This window comes from Grampus griseus (assembly GCF_964374135.1).
Source record: "Grampus griseus genome assembly, chromosome: 16".
NCBI lineage: Eukaryota > Metazoa > Chordata > Mammalia > Artiodactyla > Delphinidae > Grampus > Grampus griseus.
The window spans coordinates 8,266,716-8,293,302 of record NC_139010.1 but is presented as its reverse complement, the minus strand read 5'-3'; the positions used below and the strand labels follow the sequence as shown (position 1 = coordinate 8,293,302).

The 26,587-nt window shown below is 36.8% G+C and overlaps 1 protein-coding gene across 4 annotated transcripts in view; it reads left to right on the top strand.

Annotated features, from left to right (window-relative positions):
• ARID4B (AT-rich interaction domain 4B) overlaps positions 1-26,587 on the top strand; it is a 126,609-nt gene that overhangs the window by 28,713 nt on the left and 71,309 nt on the right. For all 4 annotated transcript variants that reach the window (XM_082673418.1, XM_082673417.1, XM_082673415.1 and 1 more), the window contains exons 3-5: positions 18,962-19,072; positions 21,866-21,931; positions 26,348-26,438. In XM_082673418.1, the coding sequence (XP_082529544.1) occupies positions 18,962-19,072; positions 21,866-21,931; positions 26,348-26,438 (268 nt within the window). The remainder of the gene's footprint in view (positions 1-18,961; positions 19,073-21,865; positions 21,932-26,347; positions 26,439-26,587) is intronic.

Here is a 26,587-nt window from a genome sequence, read left to right as displayed (position 1 = left end):
TCTTACAAAATGTCTTGGTATTTCATATTGTCTAAAAGATTGTTTTAAACTTAATTTAACCCTGTTCTTGATGATAGTGACTGTATTATTGATAAACCTTAGTGCCCCCTTAAATCTGAGGTATAAAATAGAGTAAATACAGTAGTATTTATATGTTGTATTCTCTGGTTAACCAAATATAATATTTTAACCTTGTGGAAGAAGCATAATTACTTCTTTTTGAAAACTATGGAAATGACAATAGGGCCAGTTATGCAGAAAATAGGGAAATTTTGGCAAAGTTAAAAACCAAGTTGAGGTGAAAATGTATATCATTTACAATTAAAACACTTAATATTTAGTTGAAATAATAGGCCATAGTCACATTGTATTTTTAAAGATATGCTTTAAAGATATGCTTATCATATAAGTACAAACAGATGAAAAAGCCAATGAAATAAATGTAATGAAATTTCTCTATCAGATCAGTTTATCACATTGCATCTTAAGATGATTTTACAGTGTACTTGGAGAGCAGGCAGTGTTAGACCTTATAGAACTAATGGAGATTCATTTAAAATACAGGATGGATTTCATTTCCTTAGAGTCTAAGTTAACTTTTTAGAAATAAATTTATTTATTTATTTATTTTTGGCTGTGTTGGGTCTTTGTTGCTGCGCACGGGCTTTCTCTAGTTGCAGCGAGCGGGGGCTACTCTTCATTGCAGTGCGCGGGGGCTTCTCACTGCGGTGGCTTCTCTTGTTGCGGAGCACCGGCTCTAGGCACGCGGGGTTCAGAAGTTGCAGCACACGGGCTCAGTAGGTGTGGCTCTCAGACTTTAGGGTGCAGGCTCAGTAGTTGTGGTGCACAGGCTCAGCAGTTGTGGCTCGTGGGCTCTAGAGCGCAGGCTCAGCAGTTGTGGCTCACAGGCTTAGTTGCTCCGAGGCATGTGGTATCTTCCCGGACCAAGGCTCGGATTCTTAACCACTGCACCACCAGGAAGTCCCGTGAGTTAATTTCTTTTTTTTTAGAAAGAAAAGTACAGTCTTGGCAAGAAATCTCGTAACTGACAGCCTTTAAGTAAATATTAAATACTAATGTTTAATATTAATAACTTCGTAATAAAAATAAACATTTTATTTGGTTTCTGGTTATAAAAAACTCATTATAGAAAATGTGGAAAAAATAGAAAAGTAGACAGGAAAAAGATTACCCATAATTCAGTCATTGCAGAGATAACTGCTGTTAACATTTATTATATCCTTTTATATATTTACCTCTGTGTGTGAGAGTGTGTGTGTGTGTGTGTGTGTATTTAGAATAGTTGTTAATAATAATTTTTCTTTTAACCATTTTTAACATTGGCTCCTAAATGGGTAGATCAGTTTAATTTATATATTAGTTATAGATAAATTTTAAAATGTTGATAGGCTGTTACTACCTGATAGGCAGCATGGAATAACATTGAGTAGAAATCTGGGTTTAAGCTCTTTTCCTGCCTCTGATTAGTTGTGACCTTAAAACCACTTAAAGTTCTGTCTCTGTTTGTAAAATAAATTACCAGTGGGCAATAATAGTACCTTTCCTATTGCCTACAGAGGTTTTATTTTTGTTTTTTTTGGATAAAAATGAATGTGCCTTTTTTTTCTCTTTCTGACTTAGGACTTCACTCTGTATGACAGTCTCTAGGTCCATCCACGTCTCTACAAATGACCCAAAACAAATATTGTATATTAATGCATATATGTGGAATATAGAAAAATGGTACAGATGAACTGGTTTGCAAGGCAGAAATAGAGACACAAATGTAGAGAACAAACGTATGGACACCAAGGGGAGAAAGTGCCACGGGGGGTCGTGGTGGTGGGGGATGAATTGGGAGATTGGGATTGACATGTATACACTAATATGTATAAAGTAGATAATAATAACCTGCTGGATAAATAATAAATAAATTAAATTAAATTTAAAAAAATGACTATATTACCCCCAAAAAACCAAAACAAGAGCAGCAACAAAAAAGAAATGAGTGTGCCTTGAAAGATGTGGTGTCAAATGTATTATTTTGTAATAATATTAAAAGATATCTAAGGTAGTAAATATTACCATGTCTGGTTAAATCTGATTAATTTCAAAGCTTTCTTGTTCTCTTCCTTTCTCCCATTTTAATTAGGTAACCTTTATGAAAAGCCATTCCGCAGTAGCAATTCTTAGACTTTTTTGGGTCGGTTGAAAGCACAAGCTTTATTGTATTTGTACATATAATCTCTAAAAATTCTGTCTTTAATTGCCGGGTCTTCAGAGACCTGCAGAAACACTTTTATGACTTCCAGGATGACTATGCCTGTATATAAAGTAGTCTTCATCCATTGTTCACAGCACCTGGGTTCACCTACTTGTGCTTCCAAAGTCTGACACACTCATGGAACTAATTTTTGTATTGACTAAATTTACAAACTGTTATCCCAAAGTCTACCAAACAGAAGGTTGCCTTTAGCTGGTTGTGTTCTCTGGAGTAATCTAGAGGAAAATATTACCTTCTATGAATTAGAGGCAGCAGTGAGGGATAAAATCAGTGCAGTGCTAAAGTAGGGTCTTGGGTTTACTAGACCATGTAACAAACTTCGTCTGTTGAGGATATGAATAGGTAAAGTCAAGGCTGTAAACAGTTTCATATGATGTCGCAGTGTTAAGGGTCGACCATTATTAGGCACCATTATGCTTTACGTAGTGATTGTGTTTTTGATGATTTTAATTCCTCCAAATATGCCACTAAATTCTAGTACTTCAGTATTTGTCTTTATTCCATACTAGATTCCCCCCTTTCCTGAATCATGGTATATATCCCTAGGCCAGTATTTTACCCCAAATAGGAAAGTTTTAAAGACCATTTTGGTGCCTGAAAATTATTCCATTATTGATAATATTGATACCTAACACGATTAGTAATACATTACTTTCTCTTCAATTGTCTCTCTCTAATATTTCTAGCATTTCTCCTTGGTCTTTTAAATGGTATAAAGAATAGATTTTTGTTAGATATTACCCAGCCTCCCTAGAGTTGCTGACCACTGAGTTAAATAATAACTGCTGCTCACCTGGCGGCATGCTGTGTGGAGTTGCCTTGGTGAGAAGTAGTATGATGGCAAGCCATCCCTTCAATCTGTAGAGTCTGTGACTTTTTATTTTGGGCTCACGTTTGAAACCACTTTGTTTTTTTCTGTTTTTATGTCTTAACGTATAAGCCAACAACTAGAAGTTACTCAGGGCTTTTTGTAACTTAGTTTGAACTTTGAGAGGTCATAACTGCCTTCCTTGAGGTGCTTTCCCAATATTCTTGAAGTAAATTTTGTGTTTGCCGAAGAGCGTGATTTTAGTGGTCATCCTTCATTTGGCCACAGCATACCACTTTCCCTTAATGGACTGTCAGTATAAATGCCCTGCCTTTCACTGGCCAAGGACTGAGCATGTAATTCAAGTTACACTTACTAGATATGTTAAAAAGAATAAGAAAATGGAAATTAAATAATGTTAAAATCTTTTATTTTATTAATGGATCAAGTAAGAATAGTATAAATGTCAGATTTGGTGGGCTTGTCGGTGTTTTTAACCCTTTTATGTGACTGTCAAAGAATTCATGTTTGAAGTAAGAGAGTGTGTCAGGAGTCCTCAAGGCCCCCCCCCCCAGGTTTGGTAATTGGCCGAGAGAACTCACAGGACTCGGTGTATAGTTGCACTTAGGCTGTGCCTTTTTACAACAAAAAGGATACCAAGCGTAATCAGCAAAAGGAAAAGATGCTTGGGGTGAAGTCTTGGGGAGACCAGGTGCAAACTTCCAGAGTCTTTGCTCAGTAGTCACACGGGTCGTGCTTAATTCTTCTAGAAATGAATTGTGACAACACTTCGCAACTGTTGCCAACAGGCAAGCTTGTTAGAGACACAGCACCCAGGGTTTTTACTGGGGGCTAGTCACATAGAAGCCCCACAACGGGCACATACCCAAATTCTCAACTCTGGGAATCAAAGCGGATGTTCAGCATAAACTGTATTATTTGTATATACAGTTTAGGCGCAGTGAGCCACTCTTATCAATTAATTGTGGGAACCCTCCCGAAATTCAAGTTCCCATAACTTCCCAGATGCCATCCAAGGGCCAACCTTGCAAGTAGGCCAAAAATAGCAGTCAGGCCTGCTGTGTTAATAACTCTTTTCTGTAGAGAAGTTTTAGCTTTCACTTTTCTTAGTTTTTACTTTTTGCATTGATAGTTTAATCTCAGATTCTGATTTCTTTGCTAGAACCTTCTTAAGCCAATTTTCTATATTATATTATTTTTACTTATTTATTTATTTTTATTTTTAAATATTTTGGCTGCACGACACGGCATATACAATCTTAGTTCCCTGACAAGGATCGAACCCGCACCCCCTGCATTGGAAGTGTGGAGTCTTAACCTCTGGACCACCAGGGAAGTCCCAATATTATATTATATTATTTTAAATGAGTCTGCTTTCATTGCATTATTTCATTCTGTGTGTATGTTATCTATTTTTTTCATAATCACCATTCTGTCATGTCTCAAGTCTTTAAATGGTAGCCATAATTCCCCAAATTGCTTTTACTTTGGCTGTTCCTACCATAATACCCCATACTATATTGGTTAGGAAACCAAGCAGAGAGTCTGTTAGTTGCTGAATATATCTGTTACAGGTTCCTAGAGAAGTAACCTCTAGGTCATTGGTTTTCAAACTGTGGGGTGCATCAGAGTTCTCTGGAAGACTTGTTAAAACACAGATTGCTGATTCTCTCCCCCAGAGTTTATAATTCAGGATGCCTGGAGTGGGGCCTGAGAATTTGAATTTCTAACAAGTTCCCAGGTGACGTTGATGCCGTTGTTCCTGGGGACACACTTTAAAAACCTCTTTTCTAGTTTATAATATAATCCACAAATTCATGTAAACAAGCATAATGTAATCTGTAGAATTTACATGTGTGAGCATACCTAACACAATATGTTGAAAGTGAGTGAACAGGTGATGGCACTATTGTCAACTCCTGTGTGTTGTGCACCTGCTACTTTTCCCTTAGGATGTTCATAGGACACAAGCTCATGTATATCAACATAAGAAATGGTATTAGAAAAGCCTACTTTATTATTTTTTTAAATTAATTAAATTTGTTTTTGTCTGTGTTGGGTCTTTGTTGCTGCACACGGGCTTTCTCTAGTTGTGGCGAGCGGGGGCTACTCTTCGTTGCAGTGCGCGGACTTCTCATTGCGGTGGCTTCTCGTTGCGGAGCACGGGCTCTAAGCATGCAGGCTTCTGTAGTTGTGGCACGTGGGCTCAGTAGTTGGGGCTCGCAGGCTCCAGAGCACAGGCTCAGTAGTTGTGGCGCACGGGCTTAGTTGCTCCGTGGCATGTGAGATCTTCCCAAACCAGGGCTCGAACCCATGTCCCCTGCACTGGCAGGCGGATTCTTAACCACTGCGCCACCAGGGAAGTCCATCTTTTTAAGGGAAATAAAAGACTTCTTATGTTTTGTGTGCTCAGTGAATCTTCCCCACACCACTTGGAATTTATCATGTCACTGGGATAATCACAGTCCAGTGGATTCTCTCTTTAATATTTTCTTGGGGAAAATGGATTAGCAAGGGAGATGCTAGAATTTAAGGTCTTTATTGGCTTTTCTTTCCAGCTGGGACTGCTTTATGGAAGGGAATGCCATTGAAATATGTTTCATGACTTCAGTGGAGTCAAAGAATCATAAGTTGGCAGAGTTTATAGCTGGTGGCAAGGTGGGCATGGTCATCATAAAAGATGGCAAGGCGGGTTTGATAATGAAATTCTGAGAATGTTCTGATCTACCTGGGATCCCTAGGTTGATGAGCAACCTAGTAACTCGCTTGGTATAGATTTTTTAAAAATCCAGGTTTAATAATGAAAATCTGATATAAGCTATCCTGTTATATATATCCTTGAGATTGAGTCTATTGAAAGAAGGCAAGAGCCTCAGAGCCCGTTGAAAAAAGGCAAGATCGAGTACCCTGGAGGGCCTGTTGTATATATCCCTGTATGTAGTGTGACCCCCTCCTACCTGCCTTCACTAATGATACCTTGTGTTCATTTACTTTAAATAGCTGTGCTGTGGGGAAGGGGAAATACTCAGTTCTTAAAATGTGGGAGGAACTATTGGATATTGGCTCTAGTGTAATGATAACTTCTGGTGACCCAGAAGACTACCAGTGTGATCTAGTAGTAAGACTAGGTGCATGTGGAGAGGCAGGAGATAGAGTTTTGACCTAAGTATATATCTCTACAGCTATTTCTCTACACCTAGAGAAAATTGTTTCTTAGGTGCTAAGTGAATAGATATCCTCAGCAGCTAACAGAATCTCCATTTAGCGTGATAGAGTATGGCAGAAGTAGCCAACCAAGTAAAGCCATTTGATGCCGCCGTTAAAAACTTGAAAGATGCTGGGATGATGATCAGGAGAAAGACCCAAAACAAAACAAAACAAATCCCTAAAATATTCACACATTAAATATAAGGTATTTTAAAAGTCTCACTTATGTTAATATCATTGTTTATCTTGTGTTGTAGACTAATAACCTGTAATAAAAGAATTCTTTTGATGAGATGTATTGGAAAGTTCTTTCCAGTTTTAGTGATACTTATAATACAAATTGAGACTCCATAGGAGGCAAGGACCATATATTATTATGATTTCATTCTTTAAATTTACTGTTTTCCTAGAGCAGTTTCAAGTATCTAACTTTGTATTATAATGAAATATATATACTATGGTTAACAAGAACTTAGATAAATTATTCAATAAGTATTCAGTTCAGTAAGAAAAGAATAGTTAGTAGATTAATAGACTAGGAGTTAATTTTTTCATATTGCAATCTTTAAGAATTGTGGATCAAATTAGTTTTGTAGTTTCTGAGATTTTAATTATAAAGGCTTTGGCAACTCCCCAGCCCCGATCCAAATCATGCTAGCTGGAATATACAGTATTAAATGTGTCCAATTAAGTGTTCTCAGTGTCACAGACCTTGAAGAATTACTTTAAAAAAAATTCTTTTTGACAATATGGCTGAACTTGGAGGGCATTGTGCTCAGATAAACCAGACAAAGACAAATACTGCATATTAGCACTTATAAATGGAATATTAAAAAGCAAGTAAGTGAATAAATACATAGATTAATTTGAATTTCTTGGGGGAAAGTTCTTTTATCTTTAAACATTGATTTGGTTTTGTTTGCTCATTTTCTTCAACTAGATAATGACTTTTTGAAGACAGGAAAACTATTTTGTTTTTTTGTATGTTCTGGGCACCTAGCCACTTCTGATTTGGTTTGATTGATTGATTCATTCGTTCATTCATTCACTTAGTATTTTATTGAGCAGTTATTATTCCTGCTTTTTTTTTTCTTTTGGGCTGTGCCTCCAGGCTTGCGGGAACTTAGCTCCCCGACCAGGGATCAAACCGGGGCCCTGACAGTGAAAGCGCCCAGTCCTAACTGTTGGACTGCCAGAGAATTTCCTATTCCTGATTTCTTCCTGGTTAATGCTCTGTTTTTTCCTTCTAATTTGGTAAGATACTTCTAAGTTTTGAAAAATATGAGTGGAAAAAGGAGAAAAGTCTGTTGAAAACAGAAACTTTTTAAAGTATAAATATATTTTTAATAAGCTGATAAGAGTGTAGGGCCAGACCTGTATAGTAAAGGCTTATAAGTTGATTTTTAAAAATTGAGAACCAGAGGTTGTTTTTTTACTGCTGTCTTCTGATGGTACTAATGCTGTAATAGTGACCTGATGACCTTAAATAGCTTTTTTAAAAACCTGGTTTTTCCATGGGAAGGGTAACCAAAATGTACAGAATAATGGTTTCCCATGTGGAAGAAGCAGGGTCAGTGGTGTTGGGAGTTTTACAGTTGGCAGTAATCTCAAGAATGCTTTATTATGATGTTTCTTTCACATCTTAAACATTCATTACAAATATTTCTGTATTAAATAATAAAGTTTGAATTGCCATAAGAAATCTGTTTTTTTACTTTGTAGGTCCATATTTCATTATTCCTTATTGATCTTATAGGATTTTGTATATTGTGACAATTTAGATTAAAATTTTAAACTAGAATTGGTTTAATATTTGTATGAATAGGATCTAAGTCCTAAATATCCCAGGACATTGTGGATGTTCAGTAAATGTTTGTAGAATTGCAATTACATTTTATGTCTTCTTAGATACGATTCTGATGGGTTTTAATTAAGGCTCTTTTGGTTACAGGTAATAGAAACCGCCTCAGATTATTGAAAGCAGAAAAGAGAATTTACTTTATGGATACTGAATACCCATGAGCAGAAAGTCCAGTCAGGTTTGAGGAGAGATTTAAGTTTTGGAAAGCTAACAGGAACTAAGGCTAGCGATTCTCTCAGTCACTCAAAGGACACAGTCTCGCATGTGTCCCCTTTTTTCTCTGCATGTCTGTTCTGTTCTTTTTATTGCTCTTCCTCTCTCTCGTTATAGACCGGTTTTCTCTCCTTCTCACTACGCATGCCAGAAAATGGCTAACAGGCTGTATCACCTTGCTCTACTAACAATTTGATTAGCATTTCAGCTTTGAAGTTTTAGGAGAAAGAACCGCTTTGGCACAGTTTGGATCACATAGATGGCTGGCGATCTGTATAGTCCACTTCTTGTCAGCAAAGTGTATTGCCGGAACATAGCTCTTTGTTAAGAGAAATAATCTAGTAGTGGGTGCTTGTCACAACTTATTCTTTATGAAACTATGTGGACTTTCTTTCACTGTAAAAATTTGGTCATCTGAGAAGTTATAAAGCGCATTTTAGATTTATCAGCATATGACATTTTATGTATAACAAGGTCACAACTTTATTATATGTTTATATTATATATTTATGATATATATAAATACATATTGTATGTTTATTATATTACTGTTATCAACCCCACTTTACAAATGTGAAGCTAGGCTCAGAGAAGTTAAAGACCATGTCCCAGAGGTCACCTAGCTAGTACATTACAGACGTGGCGTTTGAACCCAGATACTCTGATTCCAGAGCTCATGCTTTTGAATTCTCAATATATAAGATGCCTCCCAATATAAGGTGTTTTTGAAATATAAATAATTTTTACCTTAAGAGAAATCTCATTTAGCAGGGCTTAACTAATGCCTGACTTTTTTGGTTCAATAAGTGATTCCTGAATTCCTCCTATATGTAGGTGCAATTCTAAGACCAGGACATCCAAAGATAAATAAGATGCTATTTCTGCCTTAAGTTGCTCAATCCAGGAGAGAAGACAGATACAAATCACTGAAATGCAGTGTGAAACTTTCACCTTTACAGAATGATTGTATCCATTTGGGACAGGCAAAGCCAGTATATAGCATGGCAATGAGTATTGTAGCATTGGTTACCAAAGGGGTTAATACATGAGGGCTCTGAAATTACAGTGAATTCTGTGACTTAGAATATTTACTACCTACGTACTCCATGGGTCAATTTCTTTTGGTCACTAGACAAAGAATGGATAGAGTTTCAAACGATTGGAGGTTACTGTTTCCTTTTGATGGCTTCTTTCAAGGTCATTTTCTTTTTTTTTCTTTTTGGCGGCACGGCTTGTGAAAGCATGGAGCCCCAACCACTGGACCGCCAGGGAATTCCCAAGGTCATATTCTTGAGCATATAAAACTGAACAAAAGCTTGGTTGGTGGCCCACACAGCCATCAAGTGGGAAAATAGCCATAGCTACATTAGTGGTATAAGGGGTCCAGATCTCTGTGTGAGGCCTAGTCCTCTGGCCACAGGAGGAAATATACATAGGTGGAGTCCTGTGAGCTACAGAGTGATTGGTGGTGCAGAGCTGTGTCTTGCTCATGGGCGATAGAGCAGGAGCAGAGTCTGAGCAGATTGTGGAACAGGACTTTGATGTTTTCTTGGGTGTTGGTCTGTCGTTTCCCAGCTGCTTGAAAGAAATGGAGAAAATCAGTATGAGATTGAACCGAATATAAAATTGCCAATATTTGACCTTTTTCTGATTTATGAAAAATAGCAATTTCATGTGGTTTAATCTAATGTTTGCCGAGTGTTTACTCAGGACCTGTCAGTCTCCTAAAGATTCTAAATATGCTACCTAATTTAATTTAAAACTTGCAAGCATCCTGCAAGATTGGTCTACAGAGAAGAAGCCAAAAACCAAACTGGTGGGGTGGCATACCCAAAGACAGATAGTTATTAAGTACATGAATTGCAGTCTCTCTGGTTCTGAAGCCAGAGATTGTGCAGATTTGTACATTGAGCAGTTCAAGTAGACAGCAACCATTCTGAAATCATGTAAAAAAATAGGAGATGGCTTGTATCCGGAGAGCCAGTGAACCAAGATGCAAACCGCAAGTCCACATGGCCAGATATAAATCATAACAATGCCAGTTTATGGTTTTTCTTTGTGCTTCTGATTTTTGAACTGGCTGCACCACTAATTTCCAGATTATTAAAGTTTAAATATTATAAATAAGCAAGGTATGTTCTGAGAACGATGTTACGCTAATGCAGATTCATTTGAATAAGTTTTTTTTTTAAAATTTTATTTATTTATTTAATTTTGGCTGTGTTGGGTCTTTGTTGCCGCACGTGGGTTTTCTCTAGTTGTGGCGAGCGGGGGGTACTCTTCATTGCAGTGCGCGGGCTTCTCATTGCAGTGGCTTCTCTTGTTGCGGAGCATGGGCTCTAGGCGTGCGGGCTTCAGTAGTTATGGTGCACAGGCTTCAGTAGTTGTGGCACACGGGCTTAGTTGCTCCGTGGCATGCGGGATCTTCCCAGACCAGGGCTCGAACCCGGGTCCACTGCATTGGCAGGCAGGTTCTTAACCACTGCGCCACCAGGGAAGTCCCTTGAATAAGGTTTTCTGATCTCACTAGCAAGATTACAAATAAGTTTAACCTCTTCTGAGGGCAAAATAAGTTGGCTACCTTTGTGTTAAAAGTGCCTTTGCTTTTTTGGCACATAGAATAATGTTTTAAATACAGGAGGCACTTAATAAATGTCTTTCCCAATATAATTCTCTCTTACCTTTTTGCTGATGATGAACATTCTAGTTAAAATGTCTTTTGTGAGTTATTTAAGTTTCCAGGAATATGCAGACACTCCTCTGTGAATATGTAGGTATCTCTCTGGTTAATAGATGTGGGTCTAAAATTTACTTATAAATAATTTGTAGTTCCATCCCCCAAAGTGACTTAAATTTTAGGAAGAAAACTAAGAAATATATGTACCATCCAGAGAAGATTTTTGTGTTTGGGGGAAAGGGTTGATTTCTTTTTTTTTTTTAATATGCAAGAACTTTTATAATCCAGTTTAAAAAAAAATTAGTAACTCAGACAGGTAAAGAACATAAATGAGCAATTCATAGGAAAAATATGCACATGCCCAATAAATATACACTATTTAAAAATTATTTTCATGTAATTTCAAATTTACAGTACAAAGAATTCATATAATCCATGTATGTATACAGATATATGTATCCGTTCGTATTATCTTCAGACTTTTTGAGAGCAAGCTGAAGACATGATGTCCTGTCATCCCTAAATACTCCGGGATGTAATCCCCAACAAAAAAGGACACTATTCTACCTATTCTGCATTCACCCGTCTAAATCAGGAAATCGGCATTGGTATGATACTACCATCCTATTCTCAGGCCCTTTTTAAATTTCACCAACTCTCCTAATGTCTCTTTTTCATTTCTGACCTATGCTCAATCCAGGAATACACGTTGCATTTGATTATCACGTCTCTTCAGACTGCTTCAGTTTGAAACTCCCAGTTTTCCCTGTATTCCATGTCCTTTAGAGTTTTAAGAAATACACACCTTAAATTCCGTAGATCTAATTTTTCTCATTGTCAAAGTTATTCTTGCCAGGTATACCACAAAAACGATGTGCTTTTGTCCTCAGTGCATCACGTCATTCCACCACTGATAATTGAATAGTATTCCAGGAATATGCCAGTATCCTGTTCTTCATCAAACCTTCACTCATCAGTTTAGGATCTGTTGAGAACTCTGTGAAATCAGTCACCTTCATGATGGTTGCCGAAAGATGATTCTCTGTTTCCATCATTCCTACTATATTTATTAACATTTTACTGTAAGGAAGAGCTTTCTTCCTTCTGCATTTATTTATTTATTCATCATTCATTCATGTGTTTGTCAATATGGACTCAGGGATGCGAGTTTTACTGAATGGGTTATAATTTATTATATAAATTATATAATTTATTATATAAATTACAGTAGAATACACACATCTTGAGTTATTCAGTTTTGACATACACATACATCCCTAACAGGATAACAGGACAACCAATCTTTTTTTTGGTGCTCAAACTTTCCCCCCGTTTGGCCAGTAGTAGCCCTTCAGGGTGACTCCTGTGTCCCTTTGAAGTGTCTGCATTATTTTTTGAGCATTTCTTTACTTTCTGGCACAAGATATTTTACATCTTCTTGTACTTTCCCTGCCCAACTTTGAAATTAACCATTTCTCCAAGGATTCCTGGTTCCTTTTAATGTAGGATGGGTTTTAGAAATCAGGATATACGCCATTGATATGCTTTTTGTTTTTTTTTGTTTTTCAACTTCTGACATTTTCATTTAACACACTGGTTCTGTTTCCATGTCAGAGGAATGAAATGCCGCCAGGGAAGTGGTAGAGTGGCTCTTGTTTCCCACTTGGGGAGCCTGAAAATCAAAAAAGTGGGAGTAGTCAGAGTTGAGCTGTCAGTTGTTCTTAGTGGACAGAGTTAGGAAAATATATGGATGTATATATGCACACACACAAACACACAAATATATATGCATATACACATATACATCTATAACTACGCGTTCATTTTTCTGTGTGTGTATATATAATACATATGTATATATATAATATCTACATTGTATATATGTAATACAACCATGAATTCATATTTCTAATTCCATTCCAATACCTTAGACTTCTTTTTAGCCTTGCCCCTTCCTTTTAAATTTCTTTGTCAGTGAGAAAAATGGCCCCAACTATCCTCAGTATATTTACTTACTTGATCATTCAGTTTACTTACTTGGCCACTGTAACAGATCTTCCAACCCTGCTGCTCATTTCCTCTGTCCCTGCTTAGCTCCCAGAATGTTCTCAGCCACAGAGCCTGCCTGTGCTTCCATGTGGCTCCCCCAGCCTCCTCCTTGCCACCTTGGATACTCGGCATCTGTCCCTTACCTCCTGTTCCCAGTACTGACCCCTCACTACCCCATGTCCTTAAAGCGACATGAAAAGGTGGAGAGGGAATGCTCCAGAGAAGATTTTAAAGTTAGATTGCACAGTTTTCTTTATTTCCTCAATGTACTCGTTTTTTGGTATGTCCTAAAAAATTATGTATTTTAGTTTTAAGCTTAGTTTTAAAATGACGTACCCTTATAGATGCGTTTTTCGTTCATTCATCTATTGGAATTATCCACATTATTGTTTTAATGCCTCCTTGGGATTGTCATAAACAGAAAGATTGTTTTCATAGATGTATTGTCACACTGTGTGTTTAAATACATTTATTTAGTGAGGATTTTAGTATCAGATTTAATATCTTGCGTTCTGATTCTCTTGGCTGCATTGGTACTGCCTTAGTAACCAATTTGAATGCTTACTGTTTTTAAAAACCTACCTCAATAAAATGTCAGTGTCAACATTAGCCGTTTGGAGCACTGATTCAACTGCTATCTTTCTGACACTTGTATATTTGGGTACTTACATATTTCCATGGCATTTTGGCTTCTTGAAGGATTATTATCCACCAATATCTAATTTAAAAATTGCTTATGCTTTTAGTGTTTCCATGGAATTCAATGGTTTTTAGGTGCCAGTTAGGACATTTGGTAGATTGACTAGAAAAATAAATGTTTAAGCAATGCTAGGATAAGTATGAGGTAATTGTTGCCTTGACAACTGGAAAACTGTTACGTTTGCTAAACAAAGGGATGGTAATATAGTAGTTTAATTTCTTTTTTGGCATGGAGGTGCTATATAAAAACATTTTATTTTAGCCTCTGAGATGGTCTGTATTTTTGACCAAAATCAGAAAAGCAGAACAAAAAGAGAAGGTAAGAGTTTTGTTTTTTTTTTTTTTCCCCTGGTGATATACATGTACATACACCTAACAGGGTTGGTGTTGGTCAAAGGAATCTTGGTAAACCTGCTGGCATGATTCTTTGTATATCTCTGCATTGGATCAAAGTACAGTAGCCTCAGAATAGGTGTGTATAGTCTTGATTTTGTCTTGCTGCCACACTAAAAGACTGTGATAGACTTTATGGAGCATCCCCACAAACACTTTACCTCTCTTGCTACTAGAATTCAACTTGATTACTTTATTTCTGAATTGAATAGGGGGATAATATTTTAAACACCCCTCCCCCCATATACACAATTATACTGGCATCTGTTCTGTTTATGTGGGATCTCTTTGGTGTAGGACTCAAATTTTTTTTTTTTTTTTTTTGCGGTACGCGGGCCTCTCACTGTTGTGGCCTCTCCCGTTGCGGAGCACAGGCTCCGGACGCGCAGGCTCAGCGGCCATGGCTCACGGGCCCAGCCGCTATGCGGCATGTGGGATCTTCCTGGACGGGGGCACGAACCCGTGTCCCCTGCATCGGCAGGCGGACTTTCAACCACCGCGCCACCAGGGAAGCCCTCAAATTTTTTTTGAAGTCACAATTATACCCCAGATTTTTGAGTAATAATAACAGCCTTTATTTGGTATTGTATGCTGGGGTCTGTTCTAATAAGCACTTTACATGTAGCAGGCATTTCAGTCTTCATCCCTGTGAGATAGTCACTATTTATTATATCTAGAGGCAAGGTCATCTGGCTACTAAGTGGTAGATTTGAACCTAAGCATCTGATTCAAGAGCTTGTGCTCTTAATTACTGTATTATACTGACTCATTAGTATAGTCATTCCAAGTGCACTGGAGAATATAGACAAGTATTAATACGAACGTTCAAAATAACCCATAATCCCAGTCACTACAGATTATAATACTTTGAGTATTATAATTGAGTTGTTAACTGTGGGAGTCACATTATGAGTATATAGGGGAGTTACTGTACAGTTCTGTCTTCTTTTTTATAAGTTTGAAATGGTCCTTAGTATACATTTTAGAAAGCAAAGGCTACATGCCAATTGTAAAAAACAAAAAAGGAACTTTTTTTTTAAGAAAAGAAACAGGAAGACATACTTTGGATAAAATGTTTTTATATACATACCCCTCCTTTCCACTCCCTTTCTCATAAGTTAATCCCGCTTTAACAGTTGTTTTTATCTTTAATATGTATGTTTTTTCTATATGTATAGTATAACGTATTTTTATTTCTGCATTTCTAGAAGTAGAAAAAGTATAATACTTTAAAGACATATACATAGTACCAATCATCCTGTATTATATTCTCATTAGATTTAATGCTAAAAAATATTGTATTCTGAGGAGTATTGACATTAGTTGAAAAAGTGAGAACAGTGGTTTAACTTTCTCTTTACACTGACTTATGGTGAGCAATCATTTAAAATGAGGTTTTGCCTTTCCCATTTTAAAAAGGAAAAAAGGAGGAGGTGCCAAATCTGAATTTACATTGGTTTAATGACTTGTTTGCCCAACTCATTGTTTCATAATAGTAATTGTGAATAGTTAAATACTTCTGGCATCATAACTGAATACTTTCTAATACTGGCCCCATTTTCCTGTAGTGGAAACTGAAGTTTAGGGAGGTTCAGTAGCCTATAAAGACTCATGTAGTTAGCATAGGAATAGAGCTGGGATTAGGACCTTGTCTTTTGCTTTCAAAAACTGTGCTATATTAGTCTCACATTACACTAATGATAGAGTGATAATTTATGGTCTGCTAAAATTACATACACAAATATGACCATGTAGGTTGTGAGTTTCGTTTGTTTTTTCTGTAGAAATTCATACTTTGGTTAGCGTAGTTTCACTTCTAGACAATTACGTGTCTCAGAGTATCCTATTCTGACCATCTTTGTAATAACCTTAGTCCTTTAACATAGGCATGTTAAACAAATGTATACAGAATTCAGATTATTTTATTCATCTAATGATGAGAAATTAGGGACAGAAAAGTAACTTACCTAAGATGATACAAAAAAAAAAATACAGGCAGAAATTAAGATCAGAACATAGACCTTTGCTTTTCCTATGCTCTTTTAGAGAAATTAACCCTGCTCTAACAATGTATTTAGCAGGTTTTTGTTAGACTTTGGCTTCCCTTTGCAAGTATTTTTGTAACAGACATTTTCTTTATATACCTTGCTGATTCCTCTTCATGTGTTCTAGCTTGAAGGAAGGAAAATATTACCCTTCAAAAATAATAATTTGCCCTCATGATATTTGAGCTAATTATTACTCTTTTCTGTCAACATGGATTTTCATGTTAGTAAGGATGTAGGATGGGCTTAGTTTTGGGGGAAAAGTTCCCTTTCTCAAATTCAAGATGAATAAGTCTGTTCATTAAGCATGTTTATAGTTTGCTGGGGTTGGAATGTTGCCAGTGTTTGATATTGAATATTAATGAAAAGAATACATAAATGGGTTTCTGTATACTAGTAGTCTAAATATATTACTATCCTATTCCCCCCGCCCCTTTTTGGTTCAAAATTCTCTATAATAAAAGTACCTAAAAAGCTTATCACTTCTTAAATATTTATTTGTTCCTGAGTAGGCACAAACATGCACTTTTAGATGATCTCTTTTTCTCTTCTACATTTCAGAATTTCTTGTTCTACATTTCAGAATTTTACTGGCTAATAAGGCAGGAAGTGTTAATGGGAGAGGTTGCAAGTTGTGGAGAGTAATGAACCTTATGGTCATGAAGAGTGCCCCTCCATTTGGGCTTGTCTAGCAGTAACACACAATACCAATTGAACCACAGAGTGGATTGATATCTTTTGGAAATTTTCCTAAAATTTCTGGGTGAAGTGCTGTGAGTTCCTTTCATATTCTTGCTAAAATAAAGCCACTAGCTTGTCTGGAACTTATTCAAAATTTTGACTGGGAAGATGATATTTTAAGAGGGCTAATTTGTAAAGTAGAAATGCATTTATTAACTTTAGGTGCAAGAGCAGTACAAAGTTATCAAATCGTAGTTATATCAACAGATTTTAAAAGTAATAATGCAGAAATGATTATCCTTCTATGAGGTTACACTTCTGTTATGGCATAAATAAATTGAAATATAGGCATTTTCCTAAGTAGATTTAAGAAATCATATACTTGATATGTTTTGAGGGTTTTTTTTTTTAATACTGTTCATGAAATACATAGAATGTGAGGCAAATGTCCATTAAGGAGGGTGACCTGATATTTCTAGTTGTAGCACCCTTGTTTTGGTTTATGATACCTCTCCACCTTTCAAAAAGTGATTAAAATTGTTTGACATATTTATGGTCACTTTTGTTATAGCATTAGAATTTTTTTTTGAGATAAATCTCTTCTAGGTGTATTAGCCACAACTATTAGGGATGAATTTATTTTAAGATCCAAATGAAATTGATATATTCATTATTTATTGCTGTATAACAGCATTTTTCCACCTTATGGTCTGTGGAATTTCTGCAGGATGTTAATAGATGTTAATTTAAGAAACGTTCTTTGGGGGCTTCCCTGGTGGCACAGGGGTTAGTAGTCTGCCTGCTGATGCAGGGGACACGGGTTTGATCCCTGGTCCGGGAGGATTCCACATGCCACGGAGCAACTAAACCTGTGCGCCACAACTACTGAGCCTGTGCTCTAGAGCCTGCGAGCCACAACTGCTGAAGCCCACGCGCCTAGAGCCCGTGCTCCGCGACAGGAGAAGCCATCTCAATGAGAGGCCCGCGTACCATAGTGAAAAGTAGACCCCGCTCACGGCAACTAGAGAAAGCCTCTGTGCAGCGACAAAGACCCAATGCAGCCATAAATAAATAAATAAAATAAAATCTATTTAAAAGTTTTAAAAAATAAAAAAGGTTCTTTGGACAAATAGATTGGGAAATGATGAGGCAGAGTAGGAATTCATTCAATGAACTGATTTTCCCAAACTCCCAACTCTTTTTCTTTCTGGTGGAGCATCTTGGAATATTAGTATTTCTTGTAAAACACGTTGGGAAAAGTTACTTACATAATCTTTCTTTGGCTATAGAATTGATTAATATAAGTAGAACTCCTTAGAAATATAGATCCTGTGCAGAAAAGTACCTGATTATAAAAAGAGCAGCTAGATTAGGACTATTAAAAATTAAATCACAAGTGAGGAAACTTAAAATAATATTTATTGTAGACAGGAAGTGAACAGTGAACTCATGCCAAAGCAGTTGAGACATTTTGGCTGAGTTTTTACTTCAGATTTTCAGACTGAATTTCTTCATGTAGTTTTCACCAGTAGTTTGAATGCATGTGGGTTTCCCCCACCCCTTTTATGCTGTTCTACCTTAGCATTGTCTAGATAGGGATATAACAAAGCTAATCTGAATTTGGGTGGCTGCCAAGATATGGCCTAAATATTAAAAGAAATTTTCTTAGACTGAGTTTTAAGGATCTGCCTTTTCTTTCAGTGGTCATTTAATAAAAAATTTTGAATGAATGGGTAGATGGAGGGGTGGATGGAATGATATACTTGGATCATATGTATTTTATATAGAGAAAAAAGATGCCTTTATCTTTTATAGATGTACATTTTAGTACATTTAAATAGGCGTTATGATATGTATTTTACTTATTTTTAAGTTAGAGTATTGTATAGATTGTTTTTGTTAACAATACATTCATCTATTACAACTTTTATAGCTGTAACAGGATTAGATCTGCCATTCTGAGGTCTGATTTTGGGAAAGAACTAGAAAGTTTAAATCTAATTATATTTGTTTGCATTTTTAGGCCCTTGATGAACCTCCCTATTTGACAGTGGGCACTGATGTGAGTGCTAAATACAGAGGAGCCTTTTGTGAAGCCAAGATCAAGACAGCGAAAAGACTTGTCAAAGTCAAGGTACAGTATATGTAGATTTTCTAAATTATATGTTTAGTATTTGACGCTTAAACTTTTACTGGTAAGTATATTTAAGAAATTTTTTCTTCTGCAAGATGAGTTTTTAGTTTCTAGGAGTAATGATTGTAAAAATACCTGAAAACAAAGCATTACTTGTGATTTTATTCCAATTGGAATGAAGTTAGATGATCACAGTTGGTATTTTGAATGCCATTTCACTACAGACTTGGTATTGTTTGTATTGTTAGCCTTTCAGAGCTGGAAAGGACCTTAGAAGTCATGTAGTTTAATTCCTTAATTTTATTGTAAGAAAAATGAGGCTCAGTAAAGGGTTAGTGATTTCTCCAAGGCCATTATGGCAAATTAGTGGCAGAATGGGAATTACCATAGTACATCAGTTTTAAGACTCGCCCCCCATTTTAACCATGAAATTGAGATGTGATTTATAATTGATGATGGTAGATCTAGTTGTTGCTTCCTTATCCTCTACTTTTCTTGAAAAATCTTCCTAATAACTGTTAATTATTTATTGAGTGGCAAACTGCAGGAGGGAAGGAGGATGGGGATATGAGAATAACCCGATCTCTATTTTCAAGGGGTTTATAATCCACATTAGCAGATACCCCGTAAAATACTGGTTTGAACATCATTGGTTAAACAGGCCGTAGAGATTTTGTACCTCAGAGGAGCGTGTCAGAGTCTTTTCTGGAGCTTCTTCCATGCTTGTATGCTTAGGTTCCTTCCTTATGCATGGATATGTTGAAAAAAGCTTCCTGGGTGATTCTAATTTACACTGCCAGTTAAGAACCATTGTGATAAGGCCTTTAAATTAACCATAAGCCTGTAGGATGCTGTTCTTAGCCCCCTACCCTGTCTTTTTTTTTTTTTTTTTTTTCGGTACGCGGGCCCCTCACTGCTGTGGCCTCCCCCGTCGAGGAGCACAGGCTCCGGACGCGCAGGCTCAGCGGCCATGGCTCACAGGCCCAGCCGCTCCGCGACACGTGGGATCTTCCCAGATTGGGGCACGAACCCATGCCTCCTGCATCGGCAGGCGGACTCTCAACCACTGCGCCACCAGGGAAGCCCTCCCACCCTGTCCTTAGTTTTCCCATGCTTGGTGTGCGTGAGCTCTTATAGTGGCCTTTCCTGTTCCTGACTTCATATAGCGGTGTTCCCTGAGCACTCATGTTTTGCCATTACTATCTTAGAGATGAAGAGAAAGCTTTTTATCAGTTTTCTCACTCTTTTAGACAGAGCTACTGCTGGCACATGTAACACCTTAACGTGAATTAGACAAAAATCTCTCCCTGCTGGTAGAGACCCTCCTTAGCAGAGCTTGGCCTACAGATAACACTTTTGTGCTGGTTAGAAACGGTGTTCCTTTGGGCAGGAGCAGTCTTACTCCAGGACCCATGCTTCACTGGATTTTAGCTGTGATTTATAATCTCAGCTGGGTGTCTCTGTAATGAATGAACCAGCAAAATGACACATAGCAGTCCTGCCATTTCTTGCTGTCATTGAAAGGAAGAAAACAGTCTATACTGCTTCTGCTGATGGCACAGAGTGCCAGCCAGTACCTTGTGCCTTGTGTCTTATAAGTAGTGGCTATCTAAAATTTGTTGTTAGTTTTTTGGGCTGCTCTAAAAATCTTTTTATAATTCAAAGCTAATGATTTTCTCAACAGATAAGGTAGTATATTTCTATATCAGTTTAATTAGTTTATGATTCAGAGTTAATACATTTTTCTGGGGAAGAAGAGCAACACTCCTTCCCCATCAGTTTTCATTTATTGAGCATTTACTACATGCCAAGCACGGTATCAGGTATTGAAACTCTAATATTAAGACTTGGTCTCCATTCTTAAGTGGCTTACAGCCTAGTGAATGACACAGATATCTACACACATAATTTAAATAAAGCTTAGTAGTGTGTTGTGTGAGACAGAAATACCTGGAATGCTGTCAGTACAGGACATCTCCTTTCATAGCTGGTTTGTGACCCTGTTACCTAAATTGATTACCACACATATCAGATAAGACCACATTAATGGTTCAATCCCTGTAAGAACTCTTGCTTTGTATAAGAAAAACAACCTTTTCCATACTGAGTACTGGAAGCTGTTTTGTTTTTTACCAACTAATTAAATATTTAAACTCAATCCCTTTATTTTAACTTACCTCACATCTGGTTTCCCATTCTCTGATTTCTATACTGATACAGAGGGAGAGTACAGTAAAGTTCTGGATCTAGTTGGCCTGAGTTTGCATCTCAGGTCCACCATGGTACTAGTTCTGTGATCTTGGACCAGTTACTTACACTTTCTGTTCCTCAGTTTTCTTATCAACAAAATGGGAATAATCATACCTACCTAATATGGTTGTTGTGAAGATTAATATGTTTGATGCTTGAGCCTGATACTTGGCTGTCAGTAAGTGTTTTTTGCTACTGCTTATTACTAAGCGAGGCCTTCGCAAAATGGTAGAGTACCTAATAGCCTAAGATTGCCACCTCTTTTTTCCTCATTTGTAGGAAAAGAAATTATACAATTAAACTCACAACTAATAGTATTGAATAAAATATGATATGTAAATCATCAAGTAAATTAGTCTGGGAAGTTGTCTGTTAAATAAGAAATTTTTCAGTTAATCTACTTAACTGAAAGTAGATTGAGATATTGTATAAACTAGGCAGCCATTTGTTTAGATTAGTCATGATAAAAATGAATTCATGCATTAACGAGCTTGTGTTGCTGTTTTTACTTTTTTGGTGGCTAATTAAATTTATAATCTTTAGGTAACATTTAGACATGATTCTTCAACAGTGGAAGTTCAGGATGACCACATAAAAGGCCCACTAAAGGTAATTCATTTATTTATTCATTATTACTTCTAATGCTTCAGTGGGAAACAGTCATTATCTCAGTCTTTTAAAAAATTCATTGGTTACTCTGTTATTGAGTTGATAAATATGTAATTCTCTCTGAATAGACTAATAGAAAAAAAGTAGACTTAGTGTTCAATAAAACCTATATGACAGTAAAACCTGTGTTCAGAAGTGAAATGAACATCACGGAAAAACTGGTTGCTTTTTATTTACTCATCTGTTTTGGTCTCACCATGTTTCATTTATTAAAAGGTACAATTTCCGGAAATAATAGGTGGTGAACTAGGGATCAGGTGATGTAAGTTCCATGATGATGTGAAAATTGAGAAAACAAAACAAAACAAATCCTCAGAGCTTTTAATTCTTTGAAGCAACTACTGGCATATGAAATTGTTAAAGGGTCATCAGGCAGTTATAAGTGATGAATATGTTCATATATACAGATAGTTTCATTTCTTTGCATTAGTTTTCATTGGCCAGTGAAATTAGTGCTGCTTTACTTTCCACTAGTGAGCAAGCTAAAGGGAATGTGCGGGTAGCCACTGTGTGCTGTTTGGTCCTTTAGAATGTCTGAAATGGACATTGGCCTAGCTGGGTGAATTTTAAGAAATGCTAACAGAATTGAAGAGACATTTGTAGATGCAAGAAAAATCCTTTCCTAATGAAGCTGTACTTTCCAGAGAACTAGATAGATGTGTGTATCTGCCAGTTTTTGTTGGTGGTTGATTTAAAAACTTTTAATTGGATCCCCAGGGCATTAGTACCTTGCATATATAGTAGGCACTATGGAGGACTAAAACTTGTAAGTTTTTTTAATCTTGCCTTGTGAAAATTATTTTCCACCCTTTCTGTTTTATAGGTGCCATTTTCTTCAAATTTATTTATTTTATTTTTGGCTGCGTTGGGTCTTCGTTGCTGTGTGCAGGCTTTCTCTAATTGCGGCAAGCGGGGGCTACTCTTCATTGCAGTGCGCGGGCTTCTTATTGCGGTGGCTTCCTTTGTTGCGGAGCACAGGCTCTAGGCATGCGGGCTTCAGTAGTTGTGGCTCATGAGCTCTAGAGTACGGGCTCAGTAGTTGTGGTGCCCGGGCTTAGTTGCTCTGCAGCATGTGGGATTTTCCCAGACCAGGGCTCGAACCTGTGTCCCCTGCATTGGCAGGCAGATTCTTGACCACTGCACCACCAGGGAAGTCCCTATAGGTGCCATCTTTAATTTTACATGCCCATGTATATCACTTGTAGGGACAAAAGGACAAAAACATGGCACATGTATAATTTGATGTTAACCGCCATTTATTTAGCACTTATTAGTATGTGCTAGTACTGTGCTAAGTCCTCCGCACATATGATCTTATGTAACCTTCATAATAGCTCTTTACAGAAGAGGAAACTGTGAAGGGAGGTGGGAGGTAAAGTACTCTGGCTGAAGTCTTGCAGCCAGTAATGGCAGACCAAGTTCTGATGGATGCACAGCCTGTCATTGAAGCATTGTGCCCCCTGGATGATCAGAACACACACGTCTCCATGCCTTATTTGTGTTTTTGCCTCATAAGCACACCAGCGTAGCTCTTCGCTGCCTGACTGCCCTGTTCACCTGGCACAGGCTAGCTGGTACCAACTACAAAAAATGTTCAGTGTTGCAAAGGGATAGGAAAGACAATAACTTTGTTTCCTCAAGCCATCTTTCTCTCCTATTGCTCCAGCCTGTTTGATTGTGGCATAGTTGGTTTATTTTTCTTGTTTTGTTTTTCTTATTTATTAAAATTTTCTTTGTTTTTGATTAGGGCTTAGGACCGCTTTGATTTTGATGTATGCAAGTGTATTAAATTTCGGTCTCAAAATTGTTAAAATATTTCTCTTGCCTATGGAGGGTTTTTTTGTATATAGATTTTGAATTGTTCCCTAATGTACTTTGTGGCTTTCCATCAGCTGATAGAAAGTATTAGCATTTATGTTTCTCCTAGAGGAAATAAACTTCCCATAGTGATAGTCATTTGATCTCAATATATTTTCAGTGAGTTCACATGAAAATAATACTAGACCACTTGAGTATTAAATTTAAAAAAAATGTACTATGTATTTATTGACAGTAGTCCCTGGTGGTCCAGTTGTTCAGACTCTGTGCTTCCACTGCAGGGGTCCTGGGTTCGATCCCTGGTCGGGGAATTAGGATCCCGCGTGCTGCACGGCGCGGCCACAAAAAAAAAAAAAAAAAAAGTTCTTTTAATTCTTCAACATTTCCTTCCCTCTTTTGGGCATTGTGTGGGGCTGACAGTCTCTTCTGGAACAAGTTTATTTTTGTTATCACTGCAAAGACCATATACATTATATTTTTAATTGAGGTGTAATTGACATATAACATTATTATTAGTTTCAGGTATACAACATAATAGTTCAATATTTGTATGCATTGCAGAAGGATCACCACATTAAATCTAGTTAACATCCATCACCATACATGGTTGTAAAAAATTTTTTTTCTTGTGACGAGGACTTTAAGACTTACCCTGTACTTTCAGACGTGCAATACAGTGTTCTTGACTGTAGTCACCATGCTGCACATTACATCTCCATGACTTATTTATTTTATAACTGGAAGTTTGTAGCTTTTGACCCCTTCATCCATTTTGTCCACCTGCACTTCCTTCCCAGCTCTGGCAACCAGCAATCTGTTCTCTATGTCTATGAGCTTGGTTTTTTGTTTGTTTTGTGTTTTAGACTCCATGTATATGTGATATTGTATGGTATTTGTCTTTTTCTTACTGATTTATTTCACTGAGCATAATGCCCTCAAGGTCCACCCATGTCGTTGCAAATGGCAAGATTTCATTCTTTTTTATGGCTGAATTATACGCACGTGCGCTTGCATGCGCACACACACACACACACACACACACACACACACACATCTTTATCCATTCATCCATCGATGGAAACTTAGATTGTTTTCATATCTTTGCTATTGTAAATAATGCTGCAGTGAACTTGGCGGCGCATATATCCTTTCAAATCCGTGTTTTCATTTCCTTTGGATAAATACCCAGAAGTGAAATTGCTGGATCATACAGCAGTTCTATTTTTAATTTTTTGAAGACCTTCCATACTGTTTTTCATAGTGGCTGCACCAATTTACATTCCCACCAGCAGTGCACGAGGGTTTCCTTTTTTCCAGCATCCTCCTGGCCAACACTTTTAATTCTTGTCTTTTTGATAATAAGCCATTCTCATTAGGTGCCTGGAGATATCTCATTGTGGGTTTGATTTGCATTTCTCTGATGATTAGTGATATTGAGCATTTTTCCATATACCTGTTTGCTGTCTGTATGATTTCTTTGGAAAAATGTCTATTCAGGTCTTCTGCCTATTTTTTAAATTGGACTTTTTGCTTTTTTTATATTAATTTTGGAGCTGTTAATATATTTTGAATATTAACACCTTGTCAGTTGCATCATTTGCAAACATTTCTTCCATTCGGTAGATTCTCTTTTCGTTTTGTTGATGGTTTCCTTTGCTGTGCAAAAGCTTTTAAGTTTAATTGATTAAGTCCCATTTGTTTATTTTTGCTTTTGTTTCCTTTGCCTTAGGAGACAGATCCAAAAAAACATTGCTAGGATTTATGTCAGAGAGTGTTCTACCTATGTTTTCTTCTAGGAGTTTTATGGTTTCTGGTTTTTAATCCATTTTGAGTTTATTTTTGTATATGGTGTGAGAACCTCTGTCCATTTCTCAATTGGATTGTTTGATTCCTTTTTAGCTGTTGCATTGTATGAGTTCTTTATATCTTTCGGTTTTTAACCCCTTATCAGATATGTGATTTGCGAATACATTTTCTCCCATTCAGTAGGTTGCTTTTTCAAATTTTTGATGATTTCCTTTGCTGTACAGAAGCGTTTTAGTTTGATGTACTTATAAAAACCATATAAATTTATAAACCATATAAATTATCAGCATTTTCTTGATGAGATGAAAATATTTCAAATGACTGTCACTATTGGTACATTATAACTCATAAGGAGAACCTCAAAGTTATTTGTTAATTTTTCCCCAGCCTTCTTCAAAGAAGAGTCGTAATATGGGGCAAAGATAGTTTCACAGACAGGGACCCCCAGACCTGTGAGGGTTCCCAAGACCCTTTCAGGGAGATTGTAAGGGCAAAACTATTTTCATAGTAATACTTAGATATTATTTGCCTTTTTCACTATGTTGACATTTTCACTGATGGTGCAGAAACAGTGGTGAGTAAAATTGCTGGCACCTTAACACAAATCACATCAGTAGTGATTTTATTCTTCACCATCATGCACTCAATTAGTTTAAAAAAAGAAAGCCAGTTTTTAGTTTGTTCATTTATCTTCTTAAAGTTTTCCTAACTTTTTTTCTTTTAATACTTTAGGTCGGAGCTATTGTGGAAGTGAAGAATCTTGATGGCGCATATCAAGAAGCTGTAATCAATAAATTAACAGATGCGAGTTGGTACACTGTAGGTAAGGGAATACATCTTCTTTTAAAAATATATTTTCAGTGCTAATACAAATAAAGCCGATTTTTCTTGATTTACTTCCTCCCCTAGTTGCCGTACATGTTATTACTGTTAATGTTTTTTTATCTTTCGAGATCTTTAAAAAATTTATTT